The sequence below is a fragment of the Prosopis cineraria genome, unplaced genomic scaffold (assembly GCF_029017545.1).
Source record: "Prosopis cineraria cultivar Desert tree isolate PC_DT_omini unplaced genomic scaffold, ASM2901754v1 PC9, whole genome shotgun sequence".
NCBI classification, from domain to species: Eukaryota; Viridiplantae; Streptophyta; class Magnoliopsida; order Fabales; family Fabaceae; genus Prosopis; species Prosopis cineraria.
This window is the reverse complement of record NW_026555340.1, coordinates 15,783,549-15,804,200: the sequence shown is the minus strand read 5'-3', so window position 1 is coordinate 15,804,200 and position 20,652 is coordinate 15,783,549. Positions and strand designations below refer to the sequence as shown.

The following is a 20,652-nucleotide window of genomic DNA, read 5'->3' as shown; positions in this document are numbered from 1 at the left end:
ATAAGTCTTTATGGGCACGTTATCTGGAGTCTTATCATTACCTCGCCCTTGAAAACTCAACTTGTCCTCAAGTTGAAAAGAGGGGAATTGAACACGCAGGAGGTCGTAGTCCTCCCAACTTGCTTCCTCCATAGGTCGCCCATGCCATTCCACCAATAGCTCCAGCAAATGATGACATGTCCAACGATGATCTAAGACTTGATGGGGCCTCACATGTAACTCAAAATCAGCTGATAGTGGTAAAGAAGCTGGTGTAGTTGGCGCCTCCATCCCATATGCTGGGCGTAAGAGAGATACATGAAAAATAGGATGAATACAAGCATCCGCAGGAAGTTCCAATTCATAGGCCACCTTTCCAATCCTTCGAATAATCTTGTAAGGACCAAAAGAGCGAGGTGATAATTTTTCAAACTTCCTCTTGGTCAGTGATTGTTGGCGAAAGGGCTGTACTCGTAGCCACACTACATCACCCATGGCATACTCAACTTCTCTCCGATGTTTGTCAGCATAAGCCTTCATCCGGTCTTGAACCTTGCGTAAATCGTCCTTCAAGAGTTTGAGCATTGCATCTCTAGTTTCTAGTTGATCTTCCAATTCAGCGATGGTGGTTTCACCCTGACATAAGGACACAAGGGCGGAGGATCTCTTCCATATACTAGCTTAAAAGGAGACTGTTTGGTTGATGTATGATGACCTGTGTTATATGAATATTCAGCCCAGCAAAGAAACTTGTGCCATGATTTAGGTTGCTCATGTGCAAAACATCGGAGATAGGCTTCAAGACAGCGGTTGACTACCTCTGTTTGACCATCAGTTTGGGGATGGTAGGCAGTACTCATTTTTAATTTGGTCTGGCTTAATCTGAATAATTCTTGCCAAAAAGAGCTCATGAAGATAGGGTCCCTATCAGATACTATTGAGTGAGGCACCCCATGTAACCTGACAATTTCCTCACAAAAAATGGTGGCCACTTTTTTAGCAGTATATGGATGCGCAAGAACAAGGAAATGGGCATACTTACTCAAACGATCAACTACTACCAAGATGACCTCAAAACCTCCTGACTTAGGGAGACTAGTGATAAAATCCAGTGAGATATCCTCCTAAATTTGAGAGGGTACAGGTAAGGGTTGCAAAAGTCCTGCTGGTGCCAAAGTTTGATACTTATTTTGCTGACAAGTGGCACAATGCCTCACATATGTCTTTACATCGGCCTTCATAGTAGGCCAATAAAAGTTCTCTGATAGTCGCTTGAATGTTTTAAGAAAACCACCGTGTCCCCCAACTGCAGTCGAGTGGGCTTCTGCTAGTAACTTCGGTCGTAGTTGGGATGAGTATGGAATGACTACTTTGTGGTCATAAAAGAGTTTTTGATCAACCAAGTGAAATTCAGGTCGAGACGACGGATCTTTCTGTATGTCCTGCATTATTTCCTTAGTGAAGGGATCTAATGCTAATTCAGAGGTGAGGTCATGAAGCTCTGTAGCGAAAGGGACTGCTAACTGAAAAAAATCTGCATGCTGGGGTCGTCGTGATAATGTATCAGCTCCCTTATTTTCTACTCCTGCCTTATGTATAATAGTAAAATTAAATGGTAAAAGCTTGATGATTAGCCTTTGTTAGGTGTTGGTGGTGACGCGTTGTTGTAGCAAATATTGCAGACTAGCATGATCTGTTCTGACAAAAAAATGCCTCCCGAGGAGGTAATGGCACCATTTTTGTACTGCAAGAACTAACGCTAGGAGTTCTCGATCATAAGTGGATTTGAAGCGATTAGAGAATGAAAATCCTTTACTGAAGTAAGCAATGGGATGGTTGTTTTGTAAGAGTATAGCTCCAATACCTTCTGTGGACGCATCACATTCAACTACAAATTCCTCCTCAAAGTTCGATAACTGTAAGACCGGTGCCGTCATCAATGCAAGTTTAAGGCAGTTAAAAGCCTGCTGAACTAGTTCAGACCACAAGAAGGCATCTTTCTTAGTCAACTCAGTGAGTGGTCGTGCAATAATCCCAAAATTCTTCACAAAACATCTATAATATCTTGCAAGGCCTAAGAGTCCACGTAACTCCTTTACATTCTTCGGGACAGGCCATTCTCGTATTGCCTCTACTTTCCCAGCCTCAACTTCAACCCCTTGGGCAGAAATGTTGTGTCCTAAAAAGGAAACTCTCGGCTGACAAATGAAGCTTTTTTTTAAATTTACACAGAATACATTTTCCTATAAAGTCTGGAATACGTGTGTAGATGCTCTTGGTGTTGTTGAAGAGATGAACTGTAGATCAAGATGTCATCAAAAAAGACAAGTACAAATTTTCGTAAATAAGGACGAAATAAATCATTCATGATTGCTTGAAAGGTGGCTGGTGCATTAGTTAAGCCGAAAGGCATGACTGTGAACTCATAGTGCCCGGAGTGAGTTCGAAACGCTGTTTTGTAAATATCATCAGGTGACATCCGAATTTGGTGGTATCCCAATCGTAGATCCAGTTTTGAGAAATAAGTTGCCCCGTGTAACTCATCTAATAACTCATCAATGTTGGGGATTGGGTACTTGTCTGGAATGGTGATACTATTCAATTTTCGGTAATCTACGCAGAAGCGCCATGACTCGTCTTTCTTTGCAACCAGTAAGACTGGGCTGGCAAATGGACTGGAACTGGGTCGAATAAATCCCTTTTGCAGTAATTCTTCGACTTGTTTCTCAATCTCAGTTTTTTGATAATGAGGATATCGATAGGGTCATAAATTGGGTGGGTTGGCTCCTGGTTGTAGGGTAATGGTATGGGAGTGATTTCGGAAGGGTGGCAAATTTATGGGTTCTTCAAAGACGGCAGGAAATGTGGCAAATAAAGGTTCTGGGTTGAAATATTGGGAAGGTTTAGGGTCAGCGGAAGCTTGCATTGAATTAAATTGAGCACCTTTAGCAGCATTAGGAACTCCTTGTAACTTATACCTCTTGCCATTCACCCAAAAATCATGAAGAGTTGATTCCAATTGACTTGCACTGTATTGAGAGATGCTAGCCACTTAATACCGAGAACTAGATCAGCACCCCCTAGAGTGAAGGGGAAAAAATCTTCTTTAATTGTTAACCCCGTCAATTCTACTTCAATATTTTTGCAAACTCGGTTGCATCGCACAATACTGCTATCGCCTATTTGGACCCCAAAAGTAGAAATAGCTTGGGTAGGTAGATAAAGCTCCTGAACCAATGCATCAGAAATAAAATTATGGGTGGATCCACTATCCACCAATAATAACACCTGTCTAGAGCCTAATCTGCCACTTAATTTCATTGCTGAGCCAGAATTATTTCCCAGGATGGCATTTAGTGAAATTTCGGCTCCCTCAGGTTCTGTTTCTTCAAGCGCGACATCATCAAGGGGAGGAAAAATCTCCTCTCCTTCCTCGGTGATCTCCATTAGAGAGAAGGAACCCCTACATCGATGCCCAGGCCGGAACTGCTCCCCACAACGAAAGCACAGTCCTTTATCTCTCCTTCTCTGATGTTCGATCTCGCCTGGAGGAAGCTTAAAAGGATGCGTATTTGCTGGAGTGAGGGAGGCCGAGGGTGACGCAGTATGCGTCGGGGTCCTGTACGCGTTCGGGCTCGTGTTCGCCGGTGAGAATCCAGTTGACCTCCTTGGTGGTTGATTCGAGTCACGTGCGGTGGCTGAGGACCCATAATAAGGTCGGGTCGGGTTTTGACCCGAATTCAATTTGGGTCCGTTCGAAGTCATCTTCCCTTCGAATTCCAGAGCAAGGCTGAGCGCACGATATACACTCCTGGGCTTGTGAATTCGAACGTCTGATCGGAGCTCCTCCTTTAGCCCACTGAGAAACACACCGAGAAGGCAGTGTTCAGGCCAGTTTTTTACTCTGGCGACGCGCCTTGCAAATTCCTGTCGATATTCTTGTACAGAGCCGTCTTGCTTGATTCTGCACAAATATTCGTCCGGGTTCTGGTATTCAGGTGGTCCGTAGTTCTCCTGCAGCGCCTTCACTAACTCATCCCAATATAGTAAGGTGCGTTCTGAATTTAACCAAGAGAACAAATCCAAAGCATCTCCTTCTAATGACATAGATGCTATATCCACCTTTGATTCTTCTGGGGTATGATGATACTGAAAATATTTTTCAGCTTTAAGAATCCATCCCCGAGGATCACCCCCGCTGAATTGGGAAAATTAATTTTGGGTTGAGGCGGACGTGACCCCCTCTTGTAATAATTGAATTCTTCTTCACTTTCCTCATCCCAGTTACGGCGTCTGTGTCGGCTTTCTGGAGTCCTTCTACTTCTTTGTGTTGCTGATGCTTCTAAGGCTTCTATCTTTTCTTGTAATATGTCGAGTTTCTCTAATTTGGAGGAGATAAGAGCCAGATCGTGTGCAAGCAAGTTAGGATTTTCTGAGGCGATGTTGGATGGGTTATCGATAGGGTTGGTCTCTTGACCAGCACGTGTAGTGACCATGGCTCTGATGCCAAATTGGTAGGTGCTCACGATAGTAAAATAGAATAAGAGAAATAAATCTATTAGGAGGATATGAAACAAGAATCTCGTTCTATACTCCTCTTAATAGCCACGCTTAGGAGAATCTCCAAAGGGTTTGAAAGACTGTTTCATTAATTCTAATATGCTAGCTTCTAAGTTGCTAGTCATATTTATAAAGCTAAATACAATAAAATATTAAATAAAATCTAGATAACTGGATAACTAGATAGATTCTCCTAAAATCCAAGATACTAAAAAATCTAAATATCTAAAATGCTGAATCAAATCTAAACAACTAAATAAAATCTAGGGAAATCTGAATAAAAACTAAATACAGGAAAATACCAAATAAAATACTAAATAAAAGACTGAATCAAATAATCTATCTTAATTATCTTAATTTATCCTATTTTATCTTTTGATGCTTCTTTCTTGAACAAGTCTTTATGAGCACGTTATCTGGAATCTTATCATACAGTTTCCACCTCTTTCAAAAGCTGTTCCTATTATGAATAAAACTTGATGAACTCACAAAGACATTGCATTGTCTTATCCACAATATTGAACATTTACACAGTAAAATAACCAATTAAGCTATAATTACAATGGAATGAGGCCAGTCCTAATTTATAAGCAACCTAAATGCTACTTCAAGTATTATATTGTATCCATTTACATTTGTAGCAGAACTAACCCTAACTTTATAAGCTGAAATGTGAAAAATTAATATCCTCCAGGCTGTCTCTTGCTTTACAAATTCATGATATTTAGAATGGAAGCTACAAGATCGAGGCTTCAACCCTAACTTATAGGTCACCTTTACTTAAACCTCTACATATTTAAATGTGGTATCTTCCAACATTATCAAATAGGAAATTTGGCCCAAATCCAAATCCAAATTCATAGGTATCCAAACACAGCCTTAGTGAATTTGCAAATTTACTAGCAGGACTTGATTACACGAAATCAACAGTTTGGGGGTCAGCTTCAAAATTTTCAAAATGAAGGAGGATTAATCATACTACAGGACACTAAGCCGTGAAAAATTTCTGTTTATTTATCAGCAAGTAATAGTGTGCACTGCTTAATACAAGCAGACCAGCAAAGCTTTAGGCCAGTGAACTACGCTAGTGATCCATTTGTACTCATAGGGGTAAATGACCATATTTCAAGAGAAGAATGGTGCAATAACAATTGACTCAAATGCAGATGTAATCAAGAGATCAGAAGTTCTTGCCTAAATAATGAACATTTGTGTGTGCAGAGGAAGCATGGTGAAGCAATATATGGTTTTCAAAAATAAATTACAGGATAAGACTTAAATATTATTTCAAGATTTATGCATCCACATCAGAACATTACAAACGTGACCTACTCTGAATGAAAGAATACATCACCAATTCAAGCTTCAACTGAAATCTTTTAGTCGTTTTTTGAGCATGTCCATTGATTTCTTTCTAGCACTCTGCTTTGCATTTTTAGCTGAAAGACTTCCAAAAATCCCATCTGGAGCATCCTTGAATTTGTCACAGATTGCAGCAACTGTCTTGTAATCCAACGCATAGTAATTTTCCTCTCTCATAGCAGGGTCCATGAAGTCCTCAGGCTGACTGCTTAGCAAAAGATTGATTAGTTGCCGTGCTTCTACCAAACAGCTCTTAAAACCACCTTCCTTGTAAATTTCACCCAATCCAGCGGCATGGAACCTCTCATCTGCAAAAGTCTCTAATGTCTGAAGGTCATTGTCGATACCGACAATGGCATTCACATTAAATCTCTTGACACTGTCACTAAGGAAAGCTGCCACAATAGAATTGGAAATATGCTCAAGTGCTCCAACCCCTACTGTATACACAGCATCCATTGGTAAAATTTGCTGTGCCATGGACATGACAGAGTCAAGGTAATATATCACTTCATTCATATAGTTATTTCCATGGTGCCTTACCTCTTCTGAAGTCCAATTAACATTTTCCGTAATAGCCATGAACTCATCCACATTTTTGTTCACTGAACTCAGTAGAGCAACATAAGCTGCATCTCTTGATGTCTTCAGTACCACTTTTGCAGATAAAGTAGCTTGATGCCTCTCAACTGACCGAATTGGGATACCACATAGTTGAGCAGCATGTTGAAGGAAAAAATCACAAGTCCTTTCAAGAACAGATATGTTTGCAGCAATCTGCATGGCTTGAGACACGTTACTACTATTTCTATTTATAGTATCAAGTAATATTTTGTTTAATACATCAATCAAGAACTTATCTAAATACTTCCTCACAATATCATAAAAGTTTATACGAACAACATGAGACAAGTAGTCAACAGATCCTTTGATAAAGGATCTCACAATGCGACAAGTATCTGGTACCATGGATGAGAATGGTGCAACATATGGAAATGCAGGCAAAATATCTGAAGTTTGAAGATTAAATGACAGAACATTATTCTCATAATCAGTATCCTTTTTTATCACCATCTGCTTGTACACGTCATTGCTAAGCACATCAACAATTTGCTGCCAACATTCTTCCAAAAGACGTGCATGATATTTGTCACAGTTGTTATCAAGTACCTCAAGAAGTGGACCTACATCATATCCATACTGTCTAAGAGAAGAAGCCAGAAGCGTGACATGGTCCTTCACAAGAAGAATATGGGTAGCAGAGTCCATACAAGAGAATTGCTCATCCAACAATGATGTAATTTTAGCTACAGCAATTTCCCACATTTTTTCAACCTGATCAGCTACCAAGAGGCCCTTAGCAGTCCTCAGGACCCTATCCTCCACTATAAAGTGCCCTGCAATTTGAGCGAAAAATGTTTGGTATGATTCAACAAAAGGCTGTGTTGAAGACACTTCCAAGTCTAATTTCAACTGTAACACTCTGTTTTCATAGTAATATTCATGAAACTTTTCTGAGATTCCCAGGCAATCATGAATATGACAAGCACGATAAAGAGGAGTGAGATCAAACATTAAAACAGAATCTTCATCAAATTCTTCAACATCCAATGTACATGCTAGCTTCCCAGCCCCAAAAATATTTTGCTCCTCAGCCTTTCTTTCCTGTTCTAGCATTTCCTCAACCCTCTGCCGAGCTGAAACAGCATGACCAATGGCTGTTTGTCCAATATTTTTGGCAGAACTTCTTATCTGGACCAGCCATTCATTAACTTGACTACATACTTTTGTCTCAATGTGCAATTTTATTACAGGAATTCTCTTCTCTATAGCCATTTTGAGTTTCTGGACAGGAATATTCTGCAAGTATTTTTTCTCTAATAAATCCAGAGTTTTAAAAGCAGGATAAAACTGGCCTTCAGAAATGTGATCGTTGCACTTTACACAGAGGTCCAACACCTGAATACAATGCTTTGACAGTTTTATAGCTTCAGTAATGTTCTTCTTGATCGCATAAGAATCAAGAAGTTCCTCAAGATTAACAAGAAGGGAACTTCCAACCTGCTGCAACTTACAATTACCACTTTGGAGCTCACTCTTGAGCCCTTCAGCATCAAGTAACACAACACGAAGTTCGTCAACTGCAAGGATGAACTCATCATAATGTGCCTTGCATATTTCCTCAATTTCAGTTTCTTTTTTCTTCATAACATAATTCAGCTGGTTAAGAAGCCCTTCAGGTCGCCCCATGTCAAAGGCATGCCTAACAAGAGGACCAACATCATCTCCATTCACGATCAAATTTGCTAAAACCATGTCATCTCCCGTATCTCCACTCTCTATAACAGTTCTCCTCTTTGATTTCATATCCATTCTTTTTGCATATATTCCTGTGATAGGGAAACTTAGAACTTTTTATCAACCAAATAATACTTCAAGCATTTCCAGAGATTAACTATTCTAAAACTAACAAAAATATTAAAAGCAACTCTTGTCTCAAAAAAAAAAAAAAGGTAATACTCACGAGAAAGAATCAAGATAAGAGGAGTTCTATAACATAAACAAGTGGAGGAGATGGGCAAGAATCAAGTGACAGATTATCCTTGAGCAGGCATATGGGTTAGAAGATAATTTATTAACCGGAAGAGGCTAACGCTGATCGGAGTGTTTTTTAACCAAACCCCACAAGAAAATGCAGAAGAAATTTGAAAACAGATCTTCAACAATGTTCCAAATTGGCAAAGAACACAGGTTTTGATCAGAATACAATAAACCAACCAAAAGTAAAAGCATTAAGCATACATTTGGAAATGCGGACTTAGAAAAGGGAACGAGAAAAAGAACGCAGAGCAATGTTCCTTCAAGCGCAGGAACAAGCAACTCGAATAACAAAACAAAGACATTGCCAGTGCCTACCTAGGACTGCTCAAGAAAACCAACTTGAAAAGACGATATCGTTGACCCTAAATTTCGCGATTCCAGTAAAGAAACAGTGAGGAACTGCATATGCGCTAAAACACAAAGGAGAATCGGTCACTTAGTGGGCATCTTTAAACTACAAAACACGAATCCCCAATAAAGCCGACCGAAACGGATGAAGACGTGACTTCGGTCCACCTTAGTCTTTCCGAATTCGAGGTGGAGGATTTTAGGGTCGTAAATTTCGAGGAGTTTAAGGGTATGTTTGGGATTTTATTTTATTTTTTTTAAATCGAAACTGAAACACTTACATCCTTCAAAAATTCAGATGGAGAATGATAAAAATAAATAAATAAATAAACAACGTAAGATCTTTCCAAATCATGGGCTCCCCCCCCCCTTTTGCGCACAAGTATCCTAGGCTTCATCCACCGAATTCAACTTAACATCCGTTCGAACTATCTCAAGGAGTGAGGTACCTCTTATTGAAAAATTATGCTGCTACATACTTTGAAACTTGAACGCAAGACCTCAAGTTAAGTTGACTCACCCCCTTTCAAGTGAGCCAAGTGCCCAGTGGTCTAAATCATAAGCTTTCTTAGAAAGAGAATGAGCATTGTTAAGAACATCCTTATATACAAAATTCACTGAAGCTAACCACTCCCTGTTGATCAAGTTACAAGCATTATGAATAATCTCTTAACATGGATAGTCATTATTTAGACTTTGGTGATGAGATTAATCGCTTAGGAACAATTCGTTTAAACCTGAATTCCTTAGCCAAGCAAAGCTCAAGGCCCTTGATTAGGGAGTTTATTTTAGATGGGGATTGTAATGAATTGGGTTGGATTCAAGTGTTTGGTAGTCTTTTCCAAGAGAATTATGGGATGGAAATCTAGATCAACCTGTCCGATAAAATTGATAAATCATCAAATTCGTGTCTTGATTGATTTAATAAAATGCTTTGTTTATAACTAATTTGATCACGATTCAACTACAATGTTAACCATTAAACTTTAAACAAATGCCTTGATTGGTTCGACAATCGATAGCCTTGAATGGAATGGGATAGGGTGAGATGATAGGAGTTCTATATTATTGTCTGGAAGAATTTTCTAAAAAGTAGTAGGATAACTTAAGATGGTCTTCCAAGTCATCCTTAAACATCCTAAATCCATTTTTCCTGACGCCTAATTTGGGATTTAGAATGAAATAACCTAATATAAATAACAATATCACAAAATTAACCTCATTCTTTCCCCTTTATCATTCTTTTGCTTCTTCTCACTCTAAAACTGGAAAAACATACTTATAATTAATTCAAATATATTAGTTTTATAATGGGAGAATTACTAGAAAAGACAGCCTTGGGAGGCAAATTGTGCCGAGGAACCATGACAAATTGAAAGACCAGGTGTATATGTGAATTGACCAAAATGTCACCATATCTATACCCTTGCACCCCTATCCTATACCCTGGCACCCCAAGCCTATAAGTTGGCACCCAAAGTGACATGAGTCTAGTAGGCTAATAGAGAACTTTGCATGACCTAACTAAGGTGGAGGAGCTAGACCACTCGAAGCATGACTCAAGGAGCGAAAGTGACTTATTTAAAGGAGCCTAAAAGGTTCAACACATTCAACAAAGTCCAAGTCCAATAATACAAGCCTATTGCGTCTAAGGATCTACTATCGAGTTGAGGAGGCCTAATGATGATAGCCCAAGCTATCATACAAGCATCCAAAGAGAGTTCTCTGATGATAATCCATGTATTATAAGCCCAACATAATGAAGAGCCCATGTACTTTGAAGAGGAGTCCAAAAACCAATCAAATAAGGGCCCAATTGAGGAGTATAAGGTGATTCAAACCCAAATCATGATGGATCACAAGATCAAGTTCCTTTTTGGTCCATTAGTAATGCAAAACACATTATAAAAAAGTCTAGTCTAATAAGGACTCAAGCCCATGCATGCTACCCATCAAAACAAAGAAGATTTTTAATTTATCATGTGATAAATGACGTGTTGGATGAGAAGCACGTTTTTTGACATATTTGGAGAATTAATGCATGATCTCCTATGTTGAAATTGAAGATTCCCTTGATTGATTAGGATTTTTCTTTCATATGATCTCCAAATTATTTTAAGATCTGATTTGTTTCCTTTTCTTTTGAATCAAGACTATTTAGTTTCCCATATGTTTTGATTAATTAGGAAGATTGAGTCTTACATTTAGTTTTATAATTTATTCTTGTCAATATTGCTTTTGATTATTTAGGAAATTTTGGTTATTGTAATCTCATAATTTAAGGAAACACAATTCTTAAAAATATATGGCTGAATATTTTAGTTATATTTTTGAAATTAGGGTGTTAATTAGGGTTTTTGAGTCTAGCCCTTGCCTATTTTTAGGTGTGCTTCTATCTATTGTAATGGAAGACCTATTGAGTAGTAAGAATTATTTTTATTATTAGTATTTATAATTCTTGTGACTCTTAATGTTTATGGTGGCATCCTATAGTAAATACAAACTTGCTTAAGAGCTTGATCAATCCTTGTAGTGTCTTTAGAGGTTAAGATTGCTAGAGAAAAATTCTCTAAAGGAAACTTTTCATTGATCTCTATCCCTTTCATTTATTTATTTTTCTTGTTTTATCCTTCTCTTTAATTTTGTTTTCTCCTCTTTTCTTCATCCATATTTTCATTCCTTTCCTTTATGTTTCTTATGTTTGTTTTGTGTTTCAAAATTAGCATGATTCTGCTTTCATATCCCATTTCACAAAGCCTATTATCTTGCACTTTAAGCTTATATCCTTATACCTCTAGCCTAAAGCCTTGCACCTAAAGCCTATTCTTTTGCACCCAAGCCTATAACCTTTCACCTAAGCCTACAAGCTTACATCCAAAGCCTATCACCTTTCACCTTACACTTCACATCTATAAGCTTGCATGTAATGCCTATCACTTTGCATCTTACACCTCAAATCTATAACCTTGCAAATCAAACCTATACATTTGCACCCAAAGCCTATAACCTTGCACCTTAAGCCCATTTGCTTGCATACTGAGGCTAATGACTTATACTTCAAGGTTAATATATCCATGTCAATTTTCATAATATATGCATCGCATTTCTTGAAATAATATGTAATAAAAAAAAATTTTTTCCTTTAGGTGATTACTTTTCAAGATATGTCAATAACTTATCATGGAAAAAGCTAACTTGAAACTCTTGTATCATGAATAAGTATGGAACATACAAATTTTGTTTTTCCACCTTGTGGATACTTTTCAAGACATGAAAAATCTTGTATCATGAAAAATAATAAAACAAGCTAGTGATGGTAGCCAGTAGGTAAACAAATTTCAAAAAATTTTCACAACACTTCATGTAAAACATATTATATTGATAAATACATTAAAATAAAATCATAGTTTGATAAATACAACCATGATTCAACAATAGTAGTAGAATAGCAAGTTAATGGACAATTTTAGTAACACATATATATGAACAAATTGATTTTGTAACCACAATTTAGCAAGCAGGGTATATGAATATCTTCCTATAAAATTGATAGCTTTCGATCTAATGTGTCTATCACGTTATTAGATTAGGGTGTAAGGTTATATAGGCTTAGGGTGCAAGGGTATATGCTTAAGGTGCAACGTGCAGGTAATAACATTTAGATGCAAGCTTATAAGCTCGGGTATAAGGTTATAGGCTCGACGTGCAAAGTGATAAGCTTTAGGTGCAAGCTTATAGGCTTTAGGTGTAGGAGTAAATGCTAACAGTGTAAGATTATAGGATTTAGGTGAAAGGGTATAGGCTCGGGGTGTAAGCTTATAGGCTTGAGGCGCAAGTTTATAGGCTTGAGGTGCAAGGTTATAGGTTTGGGGTGTAAGGATATAGGCTTTAGGTGCAAGGTTATAAGATTTAGGTGCAAGAGTTTAGGCTCGAGGTGAAAGGTTATAGGATTTGAGTGTAAGGGTGTAGGCTCAAGGTGCAAGGTTATATGATTAGGGTACAAGCATATAGGCTTGGAGTGAAAGCTTATAGGCTCGGGGAGCAAGCTTATAGGCTCAAGGTGTAAGGTTATAGGCCTGAGGTACAAGGTGCAAAGTGATAGACTTTGGGTGCAAGCTTATGGCTTAGAGTGCAAGGTTATAGGCTTTGGGTGCATAAGGATATAAGCTTACTATAATATTCTCAAACTTTAAACTTGAAATTTAAGTGTAAGAAGGGGGTAAATGGGTAAATTTGAGTGATTATTGAATTAATGATGTTTTTCGACCACTAATGAGATTATTGGACTTTTAGACCATCTTGGAAATGGGCTAGGATGGAGTTTGGGTCAATTGGGTCTAAGTGTAAGGCCCAAAATTGTAAAATCCTCCGGAGAAAGGGGTGAATTAGGCCAATTAAAAATTAAAACAATTTAAGTAGATATAATTATAAGGGAGGAATGAGATCACCAAATAGAGTTGGGTAAAGGGAAGAGAGCTTCGCATAGAGTATTTATCCTTGTTCAAGTCTAATCACTTAAGCCTACATCTAGTTACAAGATATACTTGAGATTTTTCACTATCTCCACTAAGATTAAGCTAGGCTCTTGTTTCCATAGTACAATGTAGACTCTTCCTTGAATCTGTACCTTACCCCTCATAAAAGTAATCTCAAATCTCTTTAAGCTCCCTAAGCTTAAGTTTCTCTAAGAGTGAATAGATTAAGTTTAATAATGAACTACTACTATTGAAAACTCTCTCTAAGAGTATATATACAATTAATGAAGCTCTAAGAATAATAAATATAATATTAAAAGGTTGTTAGAGAATAAATGCATGTAGTTAGCTCAATAACTTCCTACTTTTTCACTTCATAAATGAGTTTTATTTACAGTTGATTCTTGAAATAGATTTTTAGACTCATGTGTTTGTCGTTAACTACTCTGTCTTTGTTTCCTTTAAGTTTTTCATTGTTTGAGGTGATAAAACAGTGCTTTATAGTAGGTTTGCATGTTGATAGTACCTTAAAGAAAGTAACAACTCTATACATTAAATGCTCTAACAAAAGATAAAAGAGAGGTCATGCCAGTAGAGTAAAGACATACGGGTAGAAGGAATTAATCAAAGATTAAATAAGAATACATTTCAACCAAGACAATAAGAGTATTCGAGGATGATAAAGAAGTGAATCACAAGACTTTAAAGATAAAAAGATTAATGTTAAAGGGTGCCACAAGATGCTATGTTCAAGACATAAAAAACAAAGTAAAAAATCTTTAAAGATATATTGGTATAAGTGAGGATATATTAGGAGAGGTATGAATGCTTTGATAAAAATAATGAGGAGCTCCATACAGGTAGAAGAGAGTTATATCAAAATTATTTACATAAAATATGTTAACTCTTACAAATATATATCGATAGCTCTGAATACATTTGGGTAGAACTTAGTTATACTGGTAGAAATGTCAGGCTAAAAATCAACTAGGATATTTAGGTAGAAGTTGAACATTTAAGTAGGAGTCTAACATACTGGTATAAGTTTATAAATATCGGTAGAAGTGTTAAGAACACAAAAGACTAAGATATTTGGGTAGGAATGTTTCATATGGCTAGGACATTATCATGCCGGTAGATTAATTCAAGCTAAACTAATTTATGGACAAGAAATAATTCAAATAATTTATTTCAGTGATAAAAAAAGATTAAGGATTAGGAAAGTCACAACATTTTACAAATAAACACCTCATTTCCTTAAATTTGCTAATAACTCTTATTTGCAAATACAAACTTCTTTATTTTTATAACAATCAAAACCAAGGTTCAATAAAAATTTCCTCAGGCCTTATTGTGCTATCTACCGCAGTGGAGGCATGATGCGTCATGGTTGATGGGCTTAAATTTTAGTTATATCCATCACCAAAGACAGAAAAAAAAGGAGAGGAAAGAAAGGAAAATTAGCGAGAGCTCATTTGGCCTCTGCTAGGGCTTGGCTTCAATGTCACTTTGGGAGCATTTGTAGCTAGATTCTTGTTAGGTAAGCCTTCCTTATCTTTCATCTTTATCCTCTATGCGTTTTCACCATTAAATGATATTGTAGGAGGTTGTTTTCAGTTATGTGGATGTTTAGATGAACCTATTGGCTTAGATGGAGCTTTGGAAAGTTAAATTAAGTTTTTAAACTTAGGATTGATGATTATATAGTAAATTAGGATTTTTAGCTAGGGGGATGATGAACCCTAAGTAGAAATTTGAGTATTAGAAACAATGTGGGTTGTGATTTTATGTTATCTAAGTCAAGGGTGCTACATATGGGCAATAAAAAGTGTTGATAAATATGAAATTTTAGGTAGTATGGGTACCCAAATTCAGGTTAATAAGGGGTTTATTAGAGTTGTAAATTGATGATTAGTGTTTAATATTTAGATTAGTAAGGGGTTTATTAGACTTGTAATTTTTAATCTTGTAAATTAAAAATTGATTGAACCTAGAGCTAGTAATTTGGACCAAGTTCGAACTAGCCCAAAAAATTTAGAGTCGAGCTCAAAAAATAGTATTTTTTTTAATGTTCAGGCTTCCTCAAAAGGCACGAATAAAAATAATATTTTTTAAAAATATATAAAATATAATAAATATTAATTAATTATTTAAATTTTATTTTAGTTTATATTAAAATACCATATATTTGAGTTCATTACTATATTTATTTTTAAAAAAATTAAAAATATTTATATCTTCATATTATTTTTAATCAATAAAATATCTCACAATGATATATAAAATATATTTTAATATTGATTTTTATATTTTAAGACCCATATGTTTTTTTTAAAAAAGGTTTTGAATACTATACATTGTTAGTATCCAAAAAAATATATTTCATATTTTTATAAAATAAGATAATGAATTTTAATGGAAAAAATTAAATTAAAAATAATTTTGAAAATAAAATTTGAGCATGTATGAATTCTTGATTCTACTACTAGATAAATATAATAAGTAGAACAATGTCCTTGGATAATTATTTGATTATCTTCCATACCAAACTTAGTTAAAAATTAAGAATAAATTGGAGTAAATATTCCTTATCTGTAGGGGGTTAAACAATATAAAAAGTTAAAGAAAAAATAATTTTAAAAAAATTATTTTACTCATAACTAAATGATCTTGTTTTATATAATATAATAATGATAACTATTTTTTTCATATTTTTAAAAAGAAAAAGTACAATTTATCCAAAAGTTATTGAAATGATTTTAAGTTAATGATCTAACCATAACTAAATTGAGGTCAATTTGATCAGAATTAAAATAATATAATTTAATTAAAATATATAAAATACTTATAGATGATCATGATAAGAGCAACGTTTAAACAATTAAGACATTAATTTACAAGTATAGAAAACATTTATAAATAAATTACACATAATACGACAAAACAATAATATAGTTACTTAAGTATAAAGTTAATAACTTATTTTTTTATTCTTTTAAATTCAAAATAATTATTTTATGCTTAGAGGAGTTACTTAAAAATTAAAATTGGTTCAAAAAATAAAGAGAAATATTTTTAAAAAGTTTCATGTATTCGGGCTGCCCTGAATAAGCCTGAAGCCTGTAGGTGTTAAGGTCGAACTTGATTATATAGGCTTTTTATATAATGTAGGATACTTTAAACTTGGCCTAAATTACCAGCTTTAATCAGACTCTTTTGAGCTAATGGAAGCTAAGAATGTGATAAATTGCCATTATAACCCTTTTTGTGACAAAAGGATTGAAGTAACCGAATAATCTAATTTGTTTTACTTGTGTATTCAAATGATTCTGAGTTTTGCGAAAGTATAAATATGTAATTGTAAAATTCATCCAAGAGAAGGTGATTTGAGCTAATTAAAAGTTAAAATAGGTTAGGTAGATATAAAGATAAAATGGAAACGATATCACCAAAGAGTTGAGAGTATAGAAGCGAAGCTTTGCAAAGATAGTTTATTCTGGTTCAGCCTAATCCACTTGACCTACATCCAATCTCTAGGAACCTCTTAAGATTTTTACTATAATCACAAGTTTAATCTGGGCACTTGTGAAGCCACTTATAATCTTTTAGACTTACAAGTCTATTTCTCTTCCCTTCACGGAGGTGATCACAAATTTCCTTAAGCTCCCTGAGCTTAAGTTATTCTATTTCAAGTAGTAAAAAAAAAGATGAATAGAGTGAATTCAATAATAAATTATTACTATAATAAAACTCTCTTAGAATGAGCATACAATCAATGAAACTCTCAGAATACTGAATGTATTAACAGAATGTTATTAGAAATGAATCCGTGTAATTGACTTTATCACTTCTCTACATTCTGATTCATAAAGAGTCATAATTATAGTTGATTATTGAAACAAATCTATTAGACTCACAATATAGTCGTTACAATCTTCGTTCTTCAATATTATGTGTTTTGCTCATTTTGAGGCAATAAAACGATGCTCTCCTGTAGGGTTTGTGTGTCGTTAGCGCCTTAAGGAAAGTAATGACTAGAAGCATTAAATGCTCTGACAAACAGTGGAAAATTTTGATACAAGTAGGATAATTTAGATATTGGTATGAGCAAAGATCAAGATGAGAGAAGTATTAATTCAAACATGTGGTAGTGTTTTAAAAGAGTCCAAGGAAGATAGAATAATGAACACAACTGAAAGGAACAAAAAAGATTAAGGTTTAAATCAGATATAATGGAACTTGTAATATCCACCTTGATAAAACCAAGACAACACTCTTATATGCTATTGTAATAACTAGGATTAAATAAAATCTCAAGTAAAAATTATCACAAACCAAGGGTTTAAAAAATAATAAGTTAAAATAATAGAGTCCCAAGAAAACCCTTTTTAAAATATTGTTTGAGCTCAAACCATGATTAAAAATTAATTAAATACAAATACAAAAGCATGAAAATCAATCAGCACTTCAAACAAGTAGAGCAAGCCCCTTTTCCAAAAATTTAGTCTGTCCGCCATGGCACAAGCCATACTCGCTGTGATGGATGACACAGAGGGACAAGTCCTTGAATAGTACTTGTACCGTGGCGTACTTACTGTCATGACAGCAAATCGCTATCATGATAGCACTGTGAACTTTTGGAACACGTTATTTCACAATCCAACATCCGATTTGAGCGATTCAAATGTCCACATGAAGCTTTTCGAGTCCTTTAGCTAATGGCACTGGTTTTACACTCAAATAATTATTTTCTTAAAAGATAGACACCCGAACCGAAAATAATTTATTTCCATCTTAAAACACTTTCAAAGGTATCCAACTCACAATAGCAAATGCCATTAGCTCTAAAGACACCTTGACCACCTCAAATGAACCACACACCACATGACAGATCATTCATATTACCCTAGTAAGTATTCACATTCAAAATGACCACCAAACCCCCATTCAACAATAACACAAAAGGGTGGATAAAATTTAGCACACATATTAATTTGGTCATTTTGGCACATAAATCACTTCAAATATATCACTTGTATTTATAACTCGGCCAAGCACACACACTTAATCCATAACATCAACCTTAGACTAAGATACACACACTTATCACAAATTCATACAAGTGATAACCAAAACAATGTCATGATTCTAGGTTGGCATAAAACAATACCCAAAAAGAGGAAAGGGAAAAGCTATACAACAATGCTCTTCACTCTTTGATTGCCCCTTCCTTTCCCTTACCCCTATCGGAGCCCTCACCTATAAAATATAACCACAAACTGAGATAGACATCTTAGTAACAGAATAATTCACTACTATTAATTAACATGCACGACCATAAGGGAGTAAAGCTATTAAGCACTAAAATATACTTTAGCATATCATAACATAACCTTTTTCATAAACATAAATCATTTACCACTAGTATAATCATTTTACCATCTGAGCCTTCATATCACCCCAACTAAAACCATAGGCTCTTGAACCAATTACACATCTACAATAGTCTGAGCTCACCTTTGGTGGTAAGATCACTTAGTTAAAGGCATCCTATCCCACTTCCGAACTATAGTTTCCCCTTATCGCACATGAATTGGGGTGTCGTTACTCCAACACCATATCACTAATGCTAAGGAGTGTCACTTTCAAAGGCCATATCCTACATGAATACTAAGGAAAAAATCTCTAATACCGTGCCTTATTAGATACTAAGGAGGTACATGCTACATGAATTTTCACTACTCCTTCCAATAGGTGAACTCCTATCACCTAACATGATCATGCTCACACTTATCATATATAACACATATACATTTCAAATTTCTCAACCAGTCTATATAAATTTTTACCATTCTCATCATTTATAAATAGTTTTTCATGCATAAAATCACATTTTGTAATATATAAGGTTATCAAATCTCAAGTAATAAATTTAATATATCTACTCATAGACAGTTAAGCAATATAATCAATTAGAGTAAATTATTCTGTTACCTCAATCCTTTGTCACACAAAAGGGTTACTATGGCTTAACGTTAGCTCCATAAGTTCTATATGCATGATAAGCTTGAACAATACTTAATCTATACAATCAAATGACAATCATCAATTATCACTCCGAATAACCTCGAATTCACTAAGTTCTAAGTACCTATAATACCCAAACTCCTTATATAACTACATCGACCATTTCTAAATACTCTAAATACTCTAATTATCCTATTAAACATCCCAATACTCCAAAATCACTACCAATTCCCCACATTGTCTTAAATTCTCCAGATTATGCCTAGGGTTCATTCAAACCCTTAACAAAAATTTTAAATCACTATGAAACTCATAAACCTAAGATTAAAGGCTTGATTTAACTCCTCAAGACTTTAAATAAACTAATAGGTTCGGTCTAAACCTAAGGGAACCAAAATCAAAACCCCCATTACCCCACCATTCTAGATTTTTACATAAAGAGGGAGAAGAGGGAATATGGAACTTATCCAATGATAATTCAAGCTTTAAATGCTTCCAATGTGGCCTAGGGATCATGCCCTAGTAGTACATAAGCTCCTCTCTGTCGCTCTCTCATTTTCTTCTTTCTTCCTTTTATTTCTAGTTTATTTTTTGTGTCTGATAAGTACAGATATTGCACGTGCACCACGGTGCATGACTCGCTCACCATGGCGCATGGCATAGAAAGTCCCTCCAAAATTTTAAACTCCCTTTTGTGTCATGGCCTACTCAAACATCGACCTAGCCTTCTCCTAAGTTTGTCCAAGAATCCCAAAGCTATATTAGTCTCCCATAAACCTCATTAATCAATAACTTATCTAAACTGACCAATTTACCCTTGAAAATACTAAAAATTCCTAATTCAAAAACCTAGGATGTTATAAAACTCAAGATGCTTTGTTTTGATACATAAAAGACAATTAAAAAAACTTCAATTTAATATCGGTAAGAAGACACTGGTAACGATATGAGTATGAATGTATGACATATGAGAGAGAGAGAGAGACTCAAATAGGTATTAAGTAACTAATATTATAATGAATATCACAAAAGATGAAGTTTGGATATATTTAATATAGCTATACACATATGAAGAACTTTCATTTGGGTGTGAATCACATTGATACAGATATGAAATAGAATAAGTGAGACAAACTTCTTTATGGCACAAACAAATAGATTGGGTATCAAAAAGTTAATACTGGTATGAACTTAATGATATTGGTATGAAATTTTTTAATGACCAAAAGACATTACATTTCATAATGAACTTGCAGATAGGTGTATGAGACCCTTGATACCAGTATGAAGCAGATCATTC

At 35.3% G+C, this 20,652-nt stretch overlaps 1 protein-coding gene across 1 annotated transcript; it reads right to left on the bottom strand.

Annotated features, from left to right (window-relative positions):
* Positions 1 to 5,706: 5,706 nt before the first annotated feature.
* Positions 5,707 to 9,148, bottom strand: LOC129319205 (exocyst complex component SEC15A-like). Its single transcript, XM_054964204.1, has 2 exons — positions 8,818 to 9,148; positions 5,707 to 8,291 (listed from the first exon to the last, which is right to left on the bottom strand). The coding sequence occupies exon 2, from the start codon at positions 8,272 to 8,274 to the stop codon at positions 5,905 to 5,907; it is 2,370 nt and encodes a 789-aa protein (XP_054820179.1). The 5' UTR covers positions 8,275 to 8,291; positions 8,818 to 9,148; the 3' UTR covers positions 5,707 to 5,904.
* Between the last annotated feature and the right edge of the window lie 11,504 nt (positions 9,149 to 20,652).

What these genes read in the sequence shown, in the direction of transcription:
- LOC129319205 (XM_054964204.1), bottom strand. Translation starts at nt 8,274, where the DNA reads ATGGATATGAAATCAAAGAGGAGAACTGTTATAGAGAGTGGAGATACG.